This window comes from Fundulus heteroclitus, chromosome 9, assembly GCF_011125445.2.
Source record: "Fundulus heteroclitus isolate FHET01 chromosome 9, MU-UCD_Fhet_4.1, whole genome shotgun sequence".
Classification (NCBI taxonomy): Eukaryota; Metazoa; Chordata; class Actinopteri; order Cyprinodontiformes; family Fundulidae; genus Fundulus; species Fundulus heteroclitus.
In genome coordinates this window covers 12,310,129-12,323,935 of record NC_046369.1, presented here as the reverse complement: position 1 = coordinate 12,323,935, position 13,807 = coordinate 12,310,129, and the positions used below count along the sequence as shown (strand labels likewise).

At 37.5% G+C, this 13,807-nt stretch overlaps 1 protein-coding gene across 1 annotated transcript in view; it reads right to left on the bottom strand.

Moving 5' to 3' along the window:
* The window catches only part of si:ch211-284e20.8 (uncharacterized protein LOC563738 homolog), a gene marked incomplete in the record, with an annotated part of 38,784 nt that extends 25,656 nt beyond the window's left edge, over nucleotides 1-13,128 (bottom strand). Inside the window, 8 exon segments of the mRNA XM_036141024.1 lie at nucleotides 7,483-7,627; nucleotides 8,634-8,768; nucleotides 10,392-10,505; nucleotides 10,820-10,986; nucleotides 11,752-11,830; nucleotides 12,237-12,350; nucleotides 12,631-12,834; nucleotides 13,019-13,128. Of these exon segments, the coding sequence (XP_035996917.1) occupies nucleotides 7,483-7,627; nucleotides 8,634-8,768; nucleotides 10,392-10,505; nucleotides 10,820-10,986; nucleotides 11,752-11,830; nucleotides 12,237-12,350; nucleotides 12,631-12,834; nucleotides 13,019-13,108 (1,048 nt within the window).
* Nucleotides 13,129-13,807: the final 679 nt, after the last annotated feature.

Sequence of the window (13,807 nt, the reverse complement as noted above, 5' to 3'; positions counted from 1 at the left end):
CTAATCATTTTCTTTTCACTTCACCATTATGCGTTGCTTTTTATTACTCAATTCTAGTAAAATATGAAAAGAACTGTGGCAAAATAAGAAAAGTTCAAGTGGTGTTAATACTTCCACAAGTGAATGTAAATGTGTAATTTTAAAGAACATTTCTAGAAAAAAAAAATACTAAACCATGCAAAGTCTTTAACCATGCAAAGGTCCTAACCTTCCCCTCCTTATGACAGCAAACAAGCGTAGAAGCAGACAGGAACAGCTGCTGTCTCTGCATGAGCAGTTATTACGGAATAAAACCGGCAACCTTGCACAGCAACCCAGTATCTTCCTAAGACTCTTTTCAGAGGATACAGCGTTAGTTAATCCTGCCCAGTTTATCCAGTACATGGTTGTCTGTTGGGTGTTGGCTTTTAAACCATATTCTCCTTGTAAGCCAGGTTGTTGAGATCAGTGTACAATCTCAGCAGGGTTCCACTGTAAATGTCAAATGGGAGCCGGCCTTGTGCGACTACAAGCTGCAGAGAACAATAGGAGTTTATAATTAAAATCCATGGATTTTTTAAAATACTAGACTCTCTTTGCATCTGCAATTCTTTACAATGTTAGATTGGGTCATAAAGATAACGGATCCAGGAGGCAAAGCCAAACATTCCTCTTCCTGGTGACCCCAGGCCAGAAATCTTCCCAGAGGTCTCCTGTAAAAATCTTCAAAGAGAGGCTTCCTGTCCTGATGATGAGATGCTTGAACCCCTTTAATTGACTCAAATCAAAAACTCTCCCAGGCTCAATTATTATCCCACACATCCACTTACATAAAAAAAATAAAAATAAAGAACAAACTTGCATACGGGGACTGGGGGAAAAACTATGTATTTTTTTTAAAGCAAAAAAAAAAAAAAAAGAGAGACACGTCAGAAAATGTACTGATATTTCTCAACAGTTCCTAGACTTTTCTGCCTACGACCCCCAGAATAACAGTGCCAGAGATTGGCGACCATATTTTGTTGGGGGGGGGGGGGGGGGGGGGTAAGAATAAAGTCATAAGATTACAAGCATAAAGTACATTTTTGTAAGACCTTTTACAAAGAAGTGAAGCCATCCCCCTGCGTTAAAATGAGAAATGTGGATGTGCTTGTAAAGTGATTCTTTGATATCCGTTTCACAAATATAAAAATACTAAATCTTTTCATCACATCTGCATACAATCATCTCACGACCCAGCGGGGGTCAGAACCCCTGATCTACAGTATAGACTGAAGTTATTAATGGCATTCATAAAATGTGGAAAAAGAAAAAGATCTGTTATGTCTATGGCACTCATTAAATGAACAATTTTGTTGGTTCAAGGGATACTGGTAAAGTACAAAATCAATTGACTGCCAGGTTCAGTTTGTTCACCCCAAGGCTGAGATAAAGACAAACAAAAACCAAACTTTTTCAAAGTTAGATAATTGTCCAGAGTTTTAAGGATGTGTGAAGACAAATCTAGAAATCTGGTTTGCGAATTCCTACTAATATCTTTTGCTCATTACTTAAACAACAGTCTTTCTGCTGTTTTATCAAATGCCGCGGGAGTTTTTGTGAGTTTCAAAATCCTCCATCAAACTGTTGTGTTATCACATATTTGACATACCATATAACTCTTCAGGATAAGCCTTAAATATTGGGAAATATCTCCAACAATGTTTTAATTTATTTATTAAAGCAAATGAAAATTGTCAGTTATCCCTCCATCTTATTTACATGAAGGCGATTGTATCGCATATATTGTGGAGGGTTTATGAAATTTTGACTCAAAGGAAGTTAAATGTTACCAAATGTTGTAAGAAACAAATAAAACATGATATGCTATCGTTTGATAGCTTTCTGTACACTTTTAGTGTTGATTCTGAATTCCAGCTGCAAGAGCGTTTTGCTGCTTCATTGGGGGGAAAAAATGCAGCCACCCTTCTTCTCTTGCTCTTAATCAACTACAAACACATACCGCTGTGTGTGGGTGTAAACGGCTGCCTGTGTGAGGTTCCACGCATGCACGCTCAAACACACACTTGCTACTACACACGCTAAGGGTTGTTTCAGCTACAATAACAGCGGTGGTGAACAGAGACACACAACAAGATGAGTAAATCACTTTTATTTTCAGAAAGGCTGAACATACAAAATGGAAGCAGTAGGATGGATAATGAGTACAAGCCATTTAGTTTAGCCCGAGGCTGTCTTACAACGTAATGATAAAACAATAGAAAATGGGCCTATAGCACACACTCTGGGATAGATTAGATGTAATCAATTTCTAATGCACAAAGACAAAGGTGTCCAATTACATTTTCCACAATCCACGCACATCCAGGGCTGACACAGCATAGTCCTAATTAAATAATGACGTGAATGAGGCAGAGGACTCTTTTGACGGATGTTTTGAGCACAGAAAATTAAGTTTAGCAACAACTCAAATTTCCCCAGAAACACAATTGCCTCCGAAAAGTATTCATACCTTTTAAACCTTGTAATGTTTTGGTAGAACCACAAATGTCAGTGTGTTTTGGGGGATTTAATGGCAGATCAACAAAAAGTGGTGCATAGCTGGAAAGTGAAGAAAAAAAGAAAGAAAAAACTCTTTTGGGTTATGTCTCTGCTATATTTGTAAAATCCTGAGACTGAAATTGATTTGAACTCGATTTGAAGTGAAATGAAGTTGACATCAACTGGTTGTATCTAACTGTCGTTATTATGCACAAAACGCAATGTAGTCTGAAATTAGGAGGTATTCTGTATAAAATAAATAAATATACACCATATTGCCAAAATCATTTGCTCACCCATCCAAATATTTTAAATGAGGCGTTCCAATTTGTTCCATTTGTGGAAGAACGGGTCGCTCTCAGGCGCTCAGTGAATTCCAGCATGGTGTTATGACAGCATGTCACCTGTGCATCAAGTCCAGTCTTGACATTTCCTCTATCCTAAACATTCCAGTCATCTGTCAGTGGCAGTAAAACAAAGTGGAAGCGACAGCAACTCAGCTATGAAGTGGTAGGCCACATAAACTGACAGAGCTGGTGCTGGGAATGAAAAGGCACATAGGTCGTCAACTTTCTGCAGAGTCGGTCGCTATAGACCTTCAAACTTCATGTGGCCTTCAGATCAGCTCAGTAACAGTGCGTAGAGAGCTTCATGGAATGGGTTTCCATGGCTGAGCTGCTGCATCCAAGACATGCATCACTGAGTGCAAAATGAAGCGTCGGCTGCAGTGGTGATAGCGTGCTGTCACCACTGGACCCTAAAGCAGTGGTGGTGCGTTCTGGAGTAGAGTTGTTCTTCAGGAGCTGGGCCTGGTCCCTTAGTTTCAGTGAAAGGAACTCTGAATGTTTCACCAGACCAAAAGTTTTTTGATAATTCCACACCCCCACCTATGAGAAAATAGTTTGGAGATGGCCACTTCCTCTTCCAAAATAACTCTGCATCCAGCAAACGGCACGGTCCATAAAGACATGGATGAGAGAGTCTGGTGTGGATGACCTTGACTGGCCTGGACAGAGTCCTGACCTCAATCCAATAGAACACCTTTGAGTTTGAGCGGAGACCGAGAGCCAGGCCCTCTCGTCCAACATTATTGTTTGACCTTAAATCCACTTCTAAAATAATGGTCATAGATGCCCATAATCATACTCCAAAACTTTGTGGACAGCCTACCCAGAAAAGTTGTAGCTGTGATAGCTGCAAAGGGTGGACCAAGGCCCTATGGATTAAGAATGGGAGGTCACTTAAGTTCATATCCCAGTTAAAGCCAGTGACTGGACACCTTTGGTAATGTAGAGCATGTCTCTGAATTCAAACGGTTTGTGTGAACCTATATAACAGAAACAGCAAGTTTGTTTAACGTCATAAAGTAGGAGGAAGAGTGACACCCTGTGGCCAACATTTTGAGATGCAGAAGAAAATTATAAGGATACTTTAATGAACAGAAAAGTGAATAAAATCAAAGGCATTGAGATGATTACAAACAACAATGACAATAATAATTATTATTATGTTCACCCAAAGGAACATCTTATGATTCTGCATCAGTTATTATTTTTTTCTTATAAATAAGGCTTGACTGGCAAGTTTTTCCCCGTTTTAAAGAAAGCAGCCAACAAGCTTTTCTTGTTAGCTGAATTCCACTGTCTGAGCAGGCTTTCTTGATTTCCTGGATCTCTGTTTTGTGTAACTTTAAACATGTTACTGGCAGTTAAATAGTCCTCAGAGATGTATGTATACATTTGTAGCAGTTTCTTCCTGCTGTATAGAGTAACATCAAACAAGTCAGTTCATCTCTCCAACTGCGTCATGTTTTCTAGCAGTCCACTGGGCACGTTGTGAGTGCCGGTTTTTAACATGCCAATAACACTGTCAGCACAAATCAACAGTGTTGTGAGTAACTTGACTCAGCTCAGTGCCAAAAACCCTGTGAAGAACTAAACTGCATGAAGTTTGAATTATCTTCATTGTAAAATTCATTAGCGAGTTGTTCAGGTGCCATTAAAGCTATAGTTGGTAATCCTGTTCAGAAACACTTTTTGCTATACTGGGTGAAATGGTCCTTCTATCCTAACAGTAGTAAATACATTATGTAATCAGAAAACACGGTTAAAAAAAATTAGATCTCTATGAGAGCTGCAGGCCTGTAAAAACTCAGTCAAATCTCTGCCATTTGGAGTTATCTGAGTTATCTACCCTCACCCTTCTCTGTCACTCAGGTTTGAAGGGTATCACCTTATCTATTGGTTGTCCCACATGCCAATCATTCTGACGCGCTCATGTAACGCCAATGTGTGTCCTTGTTAGTTTCTGCTTGCCGGCTGTGCATGCGCACTTTTAGTGTTTATGTATACAGTTAGCTTTGGTTAGGTTCGCTGTTAACACAAATAGAGTCAGTGAGATACAGATTTTAGCATTTCAATAAACTATACAGCTGAAAGTTGTTTCTGTTTTCTATTAAGTCTGATGAGATGATGAAGCTTTAAAAGAATATTATTCTTTTTTATGTTGACTTGACATTAGAAAATTTCTATTTATTTTTCAAGGAGTTTAAAAATCAACTGGTTGATAACATGCCTTTCGTATTTCTATGAAACATTCTCTCCTTTTCTGTTGTTGATTTCAAACATTTGGGTTTGTGATCAAAAGATGAATATGAGATCAACATTTCAGCTTTCAGTTTCATGTGGATCTGATGCATCATACGAAATATAGAATTATCTTTAACAAATGTTTTAGGTTAACAAAAGTACTGAAACCTTAAAAAAGCTCAGAAGCTGTCTGAATGACAAAGTTATTCAGATTCTGAGTCATGCCACAATTTCAGCAAGTTTCAAAATTATCACAGCCAGAACTAAAGATAAAGATTAAGGTTTAAAACTCTTAGAAAAGTGGAAAGCACTTACTTCCTAATGACAGGCACTCGGTTCTTCCAGTTCTGATATTCCCACTTCCCATCTCCTTCACTCCTTCCACATTTTGTTATATTAAGACTTAGTCTGAAATGGATTTTTGTTTTTAAAGATCTAAGGTATGCTCTAACAAATGGCAGGAAATGCATTTTAGGAAAATTAGTAATTTATTCAGCGCAAAACTTCTTAGTCTAGTGTTTAGATATCAGCATCAATGACTTTATATTCTAAAGCAACATTGCCAAATATCCCATCTTCAAGTCTTCTTGGACATGGCTCTACAAGCTGGGAAAGGCAGTTTTCTGGGGCTCTTCAAGATCAAGTATCTTTATTATCCTCTAAGGTCAATTGTTTTCCCAGTAAAAGTTTAAAAACAAACAAACAAAAAATAGTCATTGTAATTCTAATGCTAAGCTTATTTTGTGTGTGATAGAAATGTTGTAGAATGTTGAGAATCAGGGATTATCTGTCAGTCCTGTCATGGCTGACCTGCTCCAGAGCCTTTTCTGCCTCCCCCACAGTTCCAGGGCTGCTGTGGTGTCTTGTCTTTGGTCTGGCTTTCCCACAGTGCAGCAGCAAAACCTGGCGGGTCATTAACAAGCCTATTTGTTGGACTCGCTGAATGCCTGAGGTGGGAATACAGGCATTTCAATCAGGTGTATTAGAGCAGGAAGAAAAACTACATCCCAGAGGCTGGAATTGGTTAAATAAAGCTTTGACCAAAAAGGGGGAAATCCACTCAGGAAGGAAATGATTAAGCAGTGTAGGAGGAGTTTACCTCTGAAATGGAGATTAAATCAGTAACGGGCCGGATGTCAGAGGGACTGAACTGTATTACACCACTTATCATCTTCTAAGGAGGAAATATTTTGCCTATTTTCAAAAGAAATTATGTTCATAGACTTTTGTTGGTTTAGTTCATCACACAGTTTTCATACGCTTGACTTTCTAAGAAAACTTCCAAAACATCTTCCCACAATACCCTCTGATGATCATCTGGAGTTGACGTCTTACTGAAAATGATTATAGAACTACAACATTTATAAATTTCGTATTAACACTTTATTATTATTATTATTATTTTTGTATGAAACATTTTAAGGGTATTGGTTTACATGTTTTACTGTAAATATGACATCAGATGACTTGTGGGGGGGACTGGCACTATATAAAAATGTTGTGAACTGAAATAAATCATAATAGTGCAATGTCCAGTGATTAATCTTTCAATTGCTGTTTTTTCATATTGAGACACGGGACTGTTTATGTTAAAGCTAATTTAAGATTGAATTATGTATGTGTGGGGAGGGGAGACACACAATTTACTCATTTAAATGGGACGGACCGAATCCATCTTGCATATATTATCCATTGCGGATACAATCTTTGTAGATCAAATGCAACCCGACCACTTATTGCTCGTGTAGTTTCCTGTCTGACCACACTATTTAGCACTCCTTTTTTGGAATCATTGAAGATCAAGCCCCAAATCAAAACCAAAAGATTTTTGCTAATGATGCTGGTCTGTTTTTTTTCTTTATGCATTGATGGCTGTTGTAAAGCAATTTGTGATTTTATATCTAGAAAGTCACTACATAAATAATGTCCTACTTAATTTGACCATCGTATCTTTGGCACCTTCACCTCTCTGAACACAGCAGTGTTCAGAAACAATAACGTTCCTTGAAACCTTACTGGTGACAGAATATGACATATTTCTGAACTGTAAATACACCGATTTGTCAAATAGTTCACATTTTCGGACAAACAAAATCAAATGTGAAACATGGTTTAATCAAAGAATCAGTTGAATCAATTGTCTTACAATAATGGCTGATAAAACAAAGGTTATTACCATCCTACGTTTTGGTAACAGCTATTTCTGCCAGCCCCAGCAAAAGATGTAGCTTGTGTGACTGAACAAAATTGAATCCAAGTAATCAGAGCAATGGATTGCGTAAACCTAAATTGTGTCTCCTAGCAGCGGGACAGGAGCTGGCAGTTGGAGCTGATCTGGGACTGGCAGGCTCAAACACAATCCTGCCAAGATGGCCTTTTGGGTTGGGGATGGTGCTGTCGGTGGCTTGTGTGACAGAATGCACATGCTCATGGGGGTGCAGGTGCGTGTGGTTGTGTTGATGTTGCTCCAGGTGCCCACTAGCTGCTTTTGCATGGGCCTGCTCCTCCACAGTGGAAGCCTACATAAAGAAGAATGAAAGAATGACTCTTTCACAATTATAATTCTGCAGTTATTCGAGAGAAATACAATAATAGATGTCCTTCCTTTTTGGATTCTAACGTATTTAAAAAATGTCAACAAACACTGAAATATAGACTAAAATAAAACACGAGTTAGGGGTGGGGCTCTCTGGTCCATGCAGGGACTACATAAGACACAGACAGAAACACATACCCTCAATAATACTTTGTTACATCAACAAGCTTCTGGCACAGTTCTGACTGGATATTTGACCTCTTTTTTTTTTGGCAGAATTTGTACATTTTAAACAACCTGTTTGAATGTTGTTTGGGTACAGACCTGGCTTTGAAGTGCACAAAGTTAAGGTTCAGGATGGGGCTTTCGGAAACCTGCCATCGAAGCTTAATGTCAGCCTTTTTATTAATTTCCAAACCAAAACTAAACTACCAATTTAGATTAAGTTCTGAAGAGTGGTCTAATATCCAAATATCCAAAAATTACCAGATGCTCGTTGATGGCTAAGAATACCTTTTGATGAAAGGTGCAACATGCTGAGGAACTTTTTACCAAATGTTAGTGAGGGTGTCTATATATAATTAAGCCTGGATGGATAATCATTGAAAATCCTGTAAGTCCAAAACGTAATTCTCAGGTGTGGTGAACCTAATTCTTGTTCATGAAACATATTACTTCTTTTTATGAACTTCCACCCTGGAGATTTAATGATGTAAATAAATCAATCAAAGCTGCCCTAAGTTAATAGAGCATGGCTTATTTTAGAGTTTGTCTGGAACTGGTAATTGCTTTTACAATGATGTAAATATTAAAGCTTAGCACAGGCCATGAGTTGGATGTTACCTCATGATTGAGAGTTTTCCCTGACACTTTATATTTAGAGTGTGTGGAAGTTTACAAAAATGTCATGACAACTCCTTGACTGAAGTTTTTAATTTCAAATGTGATAATTATGTTGAAATGTCCATAATATTAGTCAAAACAAATACCTGTGGTTCGTAGATCTCACATTTGACGTCGATAGATTCCCGTTTCTGAAAAGAGCTAGCGTCTTTTCCAACAGGGTTTGTGATTATAAACGTCTCCTCCAGAGTCACGTGGGAGCCTTTACAGAAACCCCTGTGCTAAAAGAGAAATTAAGAATAGATTGCATGTGACTTTTCATTCTTCAATCGTCTGTCAGCTTATATTTGCAAAATTAGTCCCTAAAATAAATATGCAGTACACCTAATCTTAACACTTATAAACAAAAAGTTTATAATTGTTAGCTTCTTGCTCTTTGATAGTGGGATTCTATTTGAGCTCTAATGATTTTAATTTGGTTGAAATCAAGTGAAGGTGATTAAATTACTTGATACATTAAAGATATAGTGGACAATCTGTTTTGCCGTATAGATCCGGGGGGGTTGTCTCACATGACAACCATTCTGATGCGTTCATGTAACACCTCGTAACACTCCTTGTTACGAGGTGTTATGTTATATTCACTTCTACTGTTTATGTATTCAGTTAGCTTTGGTGTTGGCCAGTCATTGAGAAGTAGAGGAAGGCCTCCGAAAAAAGAAGTAAGACCAGAATGGATTTGAGGAGCGGAAGAGCAGATAAGATGGACTTTCGCATGCATAGTTCAAAAAAGGGACTTGGGCATTTCTTACCTACATTTATGGGAAAAATCATCCACTCAACCATTAAAGCTCAGGACCTATGTAGGGGTCAGTCAATAAATCTACTTTATGATGTAAGCTTACCATTTAGGAGGTCTTGATGAGCTATTCTGTTGGCCTCATAAAAAGTCTGAAAGTTTTTCTTTGGACTTTGGCTACCTTTTCGTTTAAGTTCAGCCCTTATTCCTGATATTGGTATATCATGTAATGTTGTTTTTAAAATGTTAGGGGACAGGAAAACAGAATCAATGATTTGTAAACTGTGTAAACCCATTTGTGCGTAGCTTTGGGTATGTGTAAAACATGTGCTATAAACCCTAAAAAAATATTTTGCGCATAACTTCAGGTAATTGCAAATGTGTGCTGAAATGCACACACAAGTATTAAAACATATGAATGCAAAATAAATGTACACATGCAAGAACAAATCACACAAATGTTAAATTTCAACAGAAGGATTTTTTTACTTTTAGTCTTGCTTGTGTGATAATTAACAATACAAAAGAGCTCCTGCTCATACAAATCGGTACATACATGCAAATTAATTGCCTGATATCCACGGACAGGACTTTATTTACGCACGGATCGGTTTGCAAGTGCGTGAGGGGTTTTGAGATCTGTTTTTTTCACTGTGTTTAAATACTGGTGGAAAATTGGGTCATTAAAAATTTCTTCGGAGTCTAGCGTCATCTCAGTGACTCGATGCAATCTGGGTTTCATTAGGTAGAAAACCTTTTTCACAAATCTGTCCATATGATTGCCTTGAGATGACAGGTGTTGTGAATTAGTGCTATATATAACAATTCAGTTGAACTGAATTATCTCCCTGTGCTGATGTGGCAAAGTGCTGCCAATCAATGGTTCTTTGGCTGGGAAGAAAAGGCAATAAAACCGAGAGGCAAGATGATGGCAATGGTAGGGTATGTTTAGGTTTAATGCCTGTTTTCCCACCCAAAGAACCATTGCACCATCTAGTGGTCGTTTCTTTTAATCATGTAATTGTCTAAAATAAAATTCATCACACATCAAAACTTGTTTTAAACAACTAGACTAAACTAAACAATGTTTAAATGCTTTACTCACAGCAAACTGACAGTTCATTGGTGGGCAATGGGTCAGCACAGTGACGTCGGCTTCTTTTGAACACACCGTCTCCAGAATAGTGAACTCTACGAAGTACGCCGGTCCAATAACCCACTGACAAAACATGCAAACTCATTTTACACACAGTAACACTATAATAACATTACGGAAATCATTAATTAAAATTAAGAGATTTGGGAATCACGGTTGTAGATACTATAGCCGAAATTTTTGAGATTGCTGTTTGTCATAAAACAACAACACAAAAACAGTTATTTGCGATTTTGTCTTCGACAATATAATACATTAGACTCACACTAAATTAATCAATTTCTTGTATATACGTATTTGTACCCTTGAAGATTTTTGCAACCTCAAGATTTAAAGTGTCATGGTTCATGATTTTGCTGAGGTCTGTTTGTTTTTACCTGTAAGCTAGCTTTTGTAATGTTCTCTAAAGTGAAGTAGTTGGCAAGCTGACTCTCCTTATTAAACTTCTGCAAAGATAACTGGGCCGTCTCCTTGATAACTGGTTCATTTAGATTGTCAGCTGTAGGACAATCTGGGCACACATGGAGTACAGCAGTAGCTGGAACTAAACACAGGGATTAAATGCAAAAGTCAAAGAAAAATAGCTACACCACAGTGACAAAAGCTCAATTCTGAAACATGAATGCAATTTCCCACCTGTGTAACACAAGGCGTAAATTAATAATATTAGTAAAAACATTGAAAACAAAACTAATCTTAGGTTTTCTTATCAAGCGAAGGACAAACATTGCTACACAGCAGATTTATACAACAGTGGTTGTAGCGGATGTATGTAAGTGAGCTCACCAGGACAGCTTTGGTTGCTCTGCTAGCGGGCCCACTGTTTTTCCAGAAATATTCAACTTTTGTTTGCACACACCTTTTCAGTCTACTATGGAATGTTAGGGGCGATGGGAAATCTGACAGCTAAACTTTGCAATTTTATGGCTAGTATATGCAGTAAGGAGAAAGTAAAAGGAGTTCAGAAATAGAAAAAAACAAATGAAACCCAATACCAATACAGCTACATAAAAACCAATACAGCTACATAAAAACAACAACAGCACTATCTAAAGGGTAAAGCAAGATAAATGACAAAAAAAGCAAAAATAAACTTTTATTTTGACTATTAATTTAAATTTTATTGGTCTTTTTTCGGTGGCCAAGACTCTTGTAGAACTGAAGATAAAGTCCTTGTTTGTCTGCACAAACTTTTGAGCAAAGCAGATTTTGTTTCTCAACATATATTTCCTTGTAATTAATAGAATCAAGGTTTAAAAAATTAAACATGTTTAGACCATTATTTTTTATTTGTGATCATTCCACCTACCTTCTCGCAGGGCACAAAAGTAGCTTTGAAGTTTGACCTTAGCATCAACATGAACATATACCTGACATTCTCCATATACCTGTAAGAAGCAAATACATGTATGCACTCACTTTGCATTGAGGACTAAAAGGACCCCATTCTAGAATTATATCAAAATTTCCAGTGTAGCAATTACTTTACTCAGCTTATGTGTTTTTGTATTTATTCTTGATTAACACAATCTTAGAGCAAAGTAGCATCAGCCAAATAAAAAGAATCTTTCTAAAAATACTTTTACTTCAGTTTATTATTAGGTATAAGAATCAGAATAGAAAGCACTTCTGAATTGCTCTAATATCTGTGAATCAAAAAAGGATAATTAAAAGGAAAATACCAGAAGCTTTACGACAAACGTTAAAGAGCACATTTAAAAACAAATGTTGCATTGTTGTAACATGTGAGAGCTCCAATAAATGAAGTACAATGGAAAACTATTTTAGACTTACAGGGATATCTGAAAGCTCTCTGACTTCACATTGTTTCCATGGTTTCCTGCTGAAACTGTGGCACTGCGTCTCCAGCACGTCAATAGTCAGGTTGTAAACTGAGCCACCTTTCTCCTGGGTACAAGAGTAAAAATATGTGTTTTACAATTTAAAACAAATACAAGTTTATTAAGGACATGGTTAATTTAACAAGTAGTGCAGATAGGAAGGGTAGCTAGACTATAAATGTGCATAGTGTCGTTGGGTTCTCTTTCAGGATGATTTGCTCGGCAAGAGTTTTTACTTCAGGAACCAAAAAATGTCAGAGTTCCTGCAAATTTGATAGTTAAGGCCTTATTTTTGTGTACATTGTATTATTATTTTTTTGTACATGCAAGCAATTTCTCGTCCTAACCTGGTTTGGTGTGCGAGAGAGATCATAGAGTCTGTTGAGTGTCAGGATGTAGCCGTCAGTCCGGTCGTGGTTGATCTGCTCCAGGGCCTCTTCTGCCACTCTCACTGCATCAGGGTTGCTGCAGCTTTGCAACTCGATTGTAGCTTTCCCATCATGGAGCAGCACGGCCAGAAACAGGACTAGAAGGTACACACTCATTCTGTTCTACACACACACACACACACACACACACATGCACAGAGAGAGAGAGAGTGAGACAGATAGACAGAGAGAGAGAGAGAGAGAGAGAGAGAGAGAGAGAGAGAGAAAGAGAAATAAAATAAAATAAAATAAAATAAATCCTAGTTTTTGCAAAGACTGTTCTACCACATACATGAAAGACAAATACCGGACTTTCACCTCTCCCCCGATGGATGTGCAAACAGCTGCTATCTGCTGCATGAAAAGCCGACGTCTGCCTGTCTGACTGACGGGTCATAGTTCACTGGGCTATGGAGAACTTCAATTCAGTAATAAAAAATAAGGGATTTAACTCCATCATTTAAACAATTGTCAAGTACACAACCTTTTTTAAAAACTGTCACCTGATTTCTCAGGAAACCTATTTAGAGTTGAGAAACTGTGTCTCTTCTTTGATCGGACCAGTTTAAAAATGGGTCAAGTAACATACCTCATTTTTTTCTCTCTGCAAAATCTAAGTCTGTGACAGGTATCCTACAAACAGTTGCAAAAATGTACCTCAATATTTTCCCACCAAAACCCTTATTTAGCAGTTGTGAATTCAAGCAGTTCTTAGTAGGGAATATCCTGGCTAAAATCAGCTGTCTATTACTCTTCAGTCCAACAATAGAAAATAAAATAGTATATTTTACGTCACCTCATAAGGATCACATCGGCAGCATGCCTTTACAGCAGTGTTTCAATCAATAAGCACAACATTGGTGCTCAGAACCAACTGACCGGTGTACTTTAAACATATCCCTGTTTTATCAAACTTAGTTTACAAGATGAGTCATCAACAAACCTTAGTGAAACTAATATTTACTGAATGCTAAGGAGCTAGTTCAATAATTTGCATCAGGTTTATCTTAATTAAATAAAACGACCTGGACATTTATTACTGGGATCTTTTTTCAGGCAATTAACCTATAATTGTCACCGTTGAAGGCACTGTAAT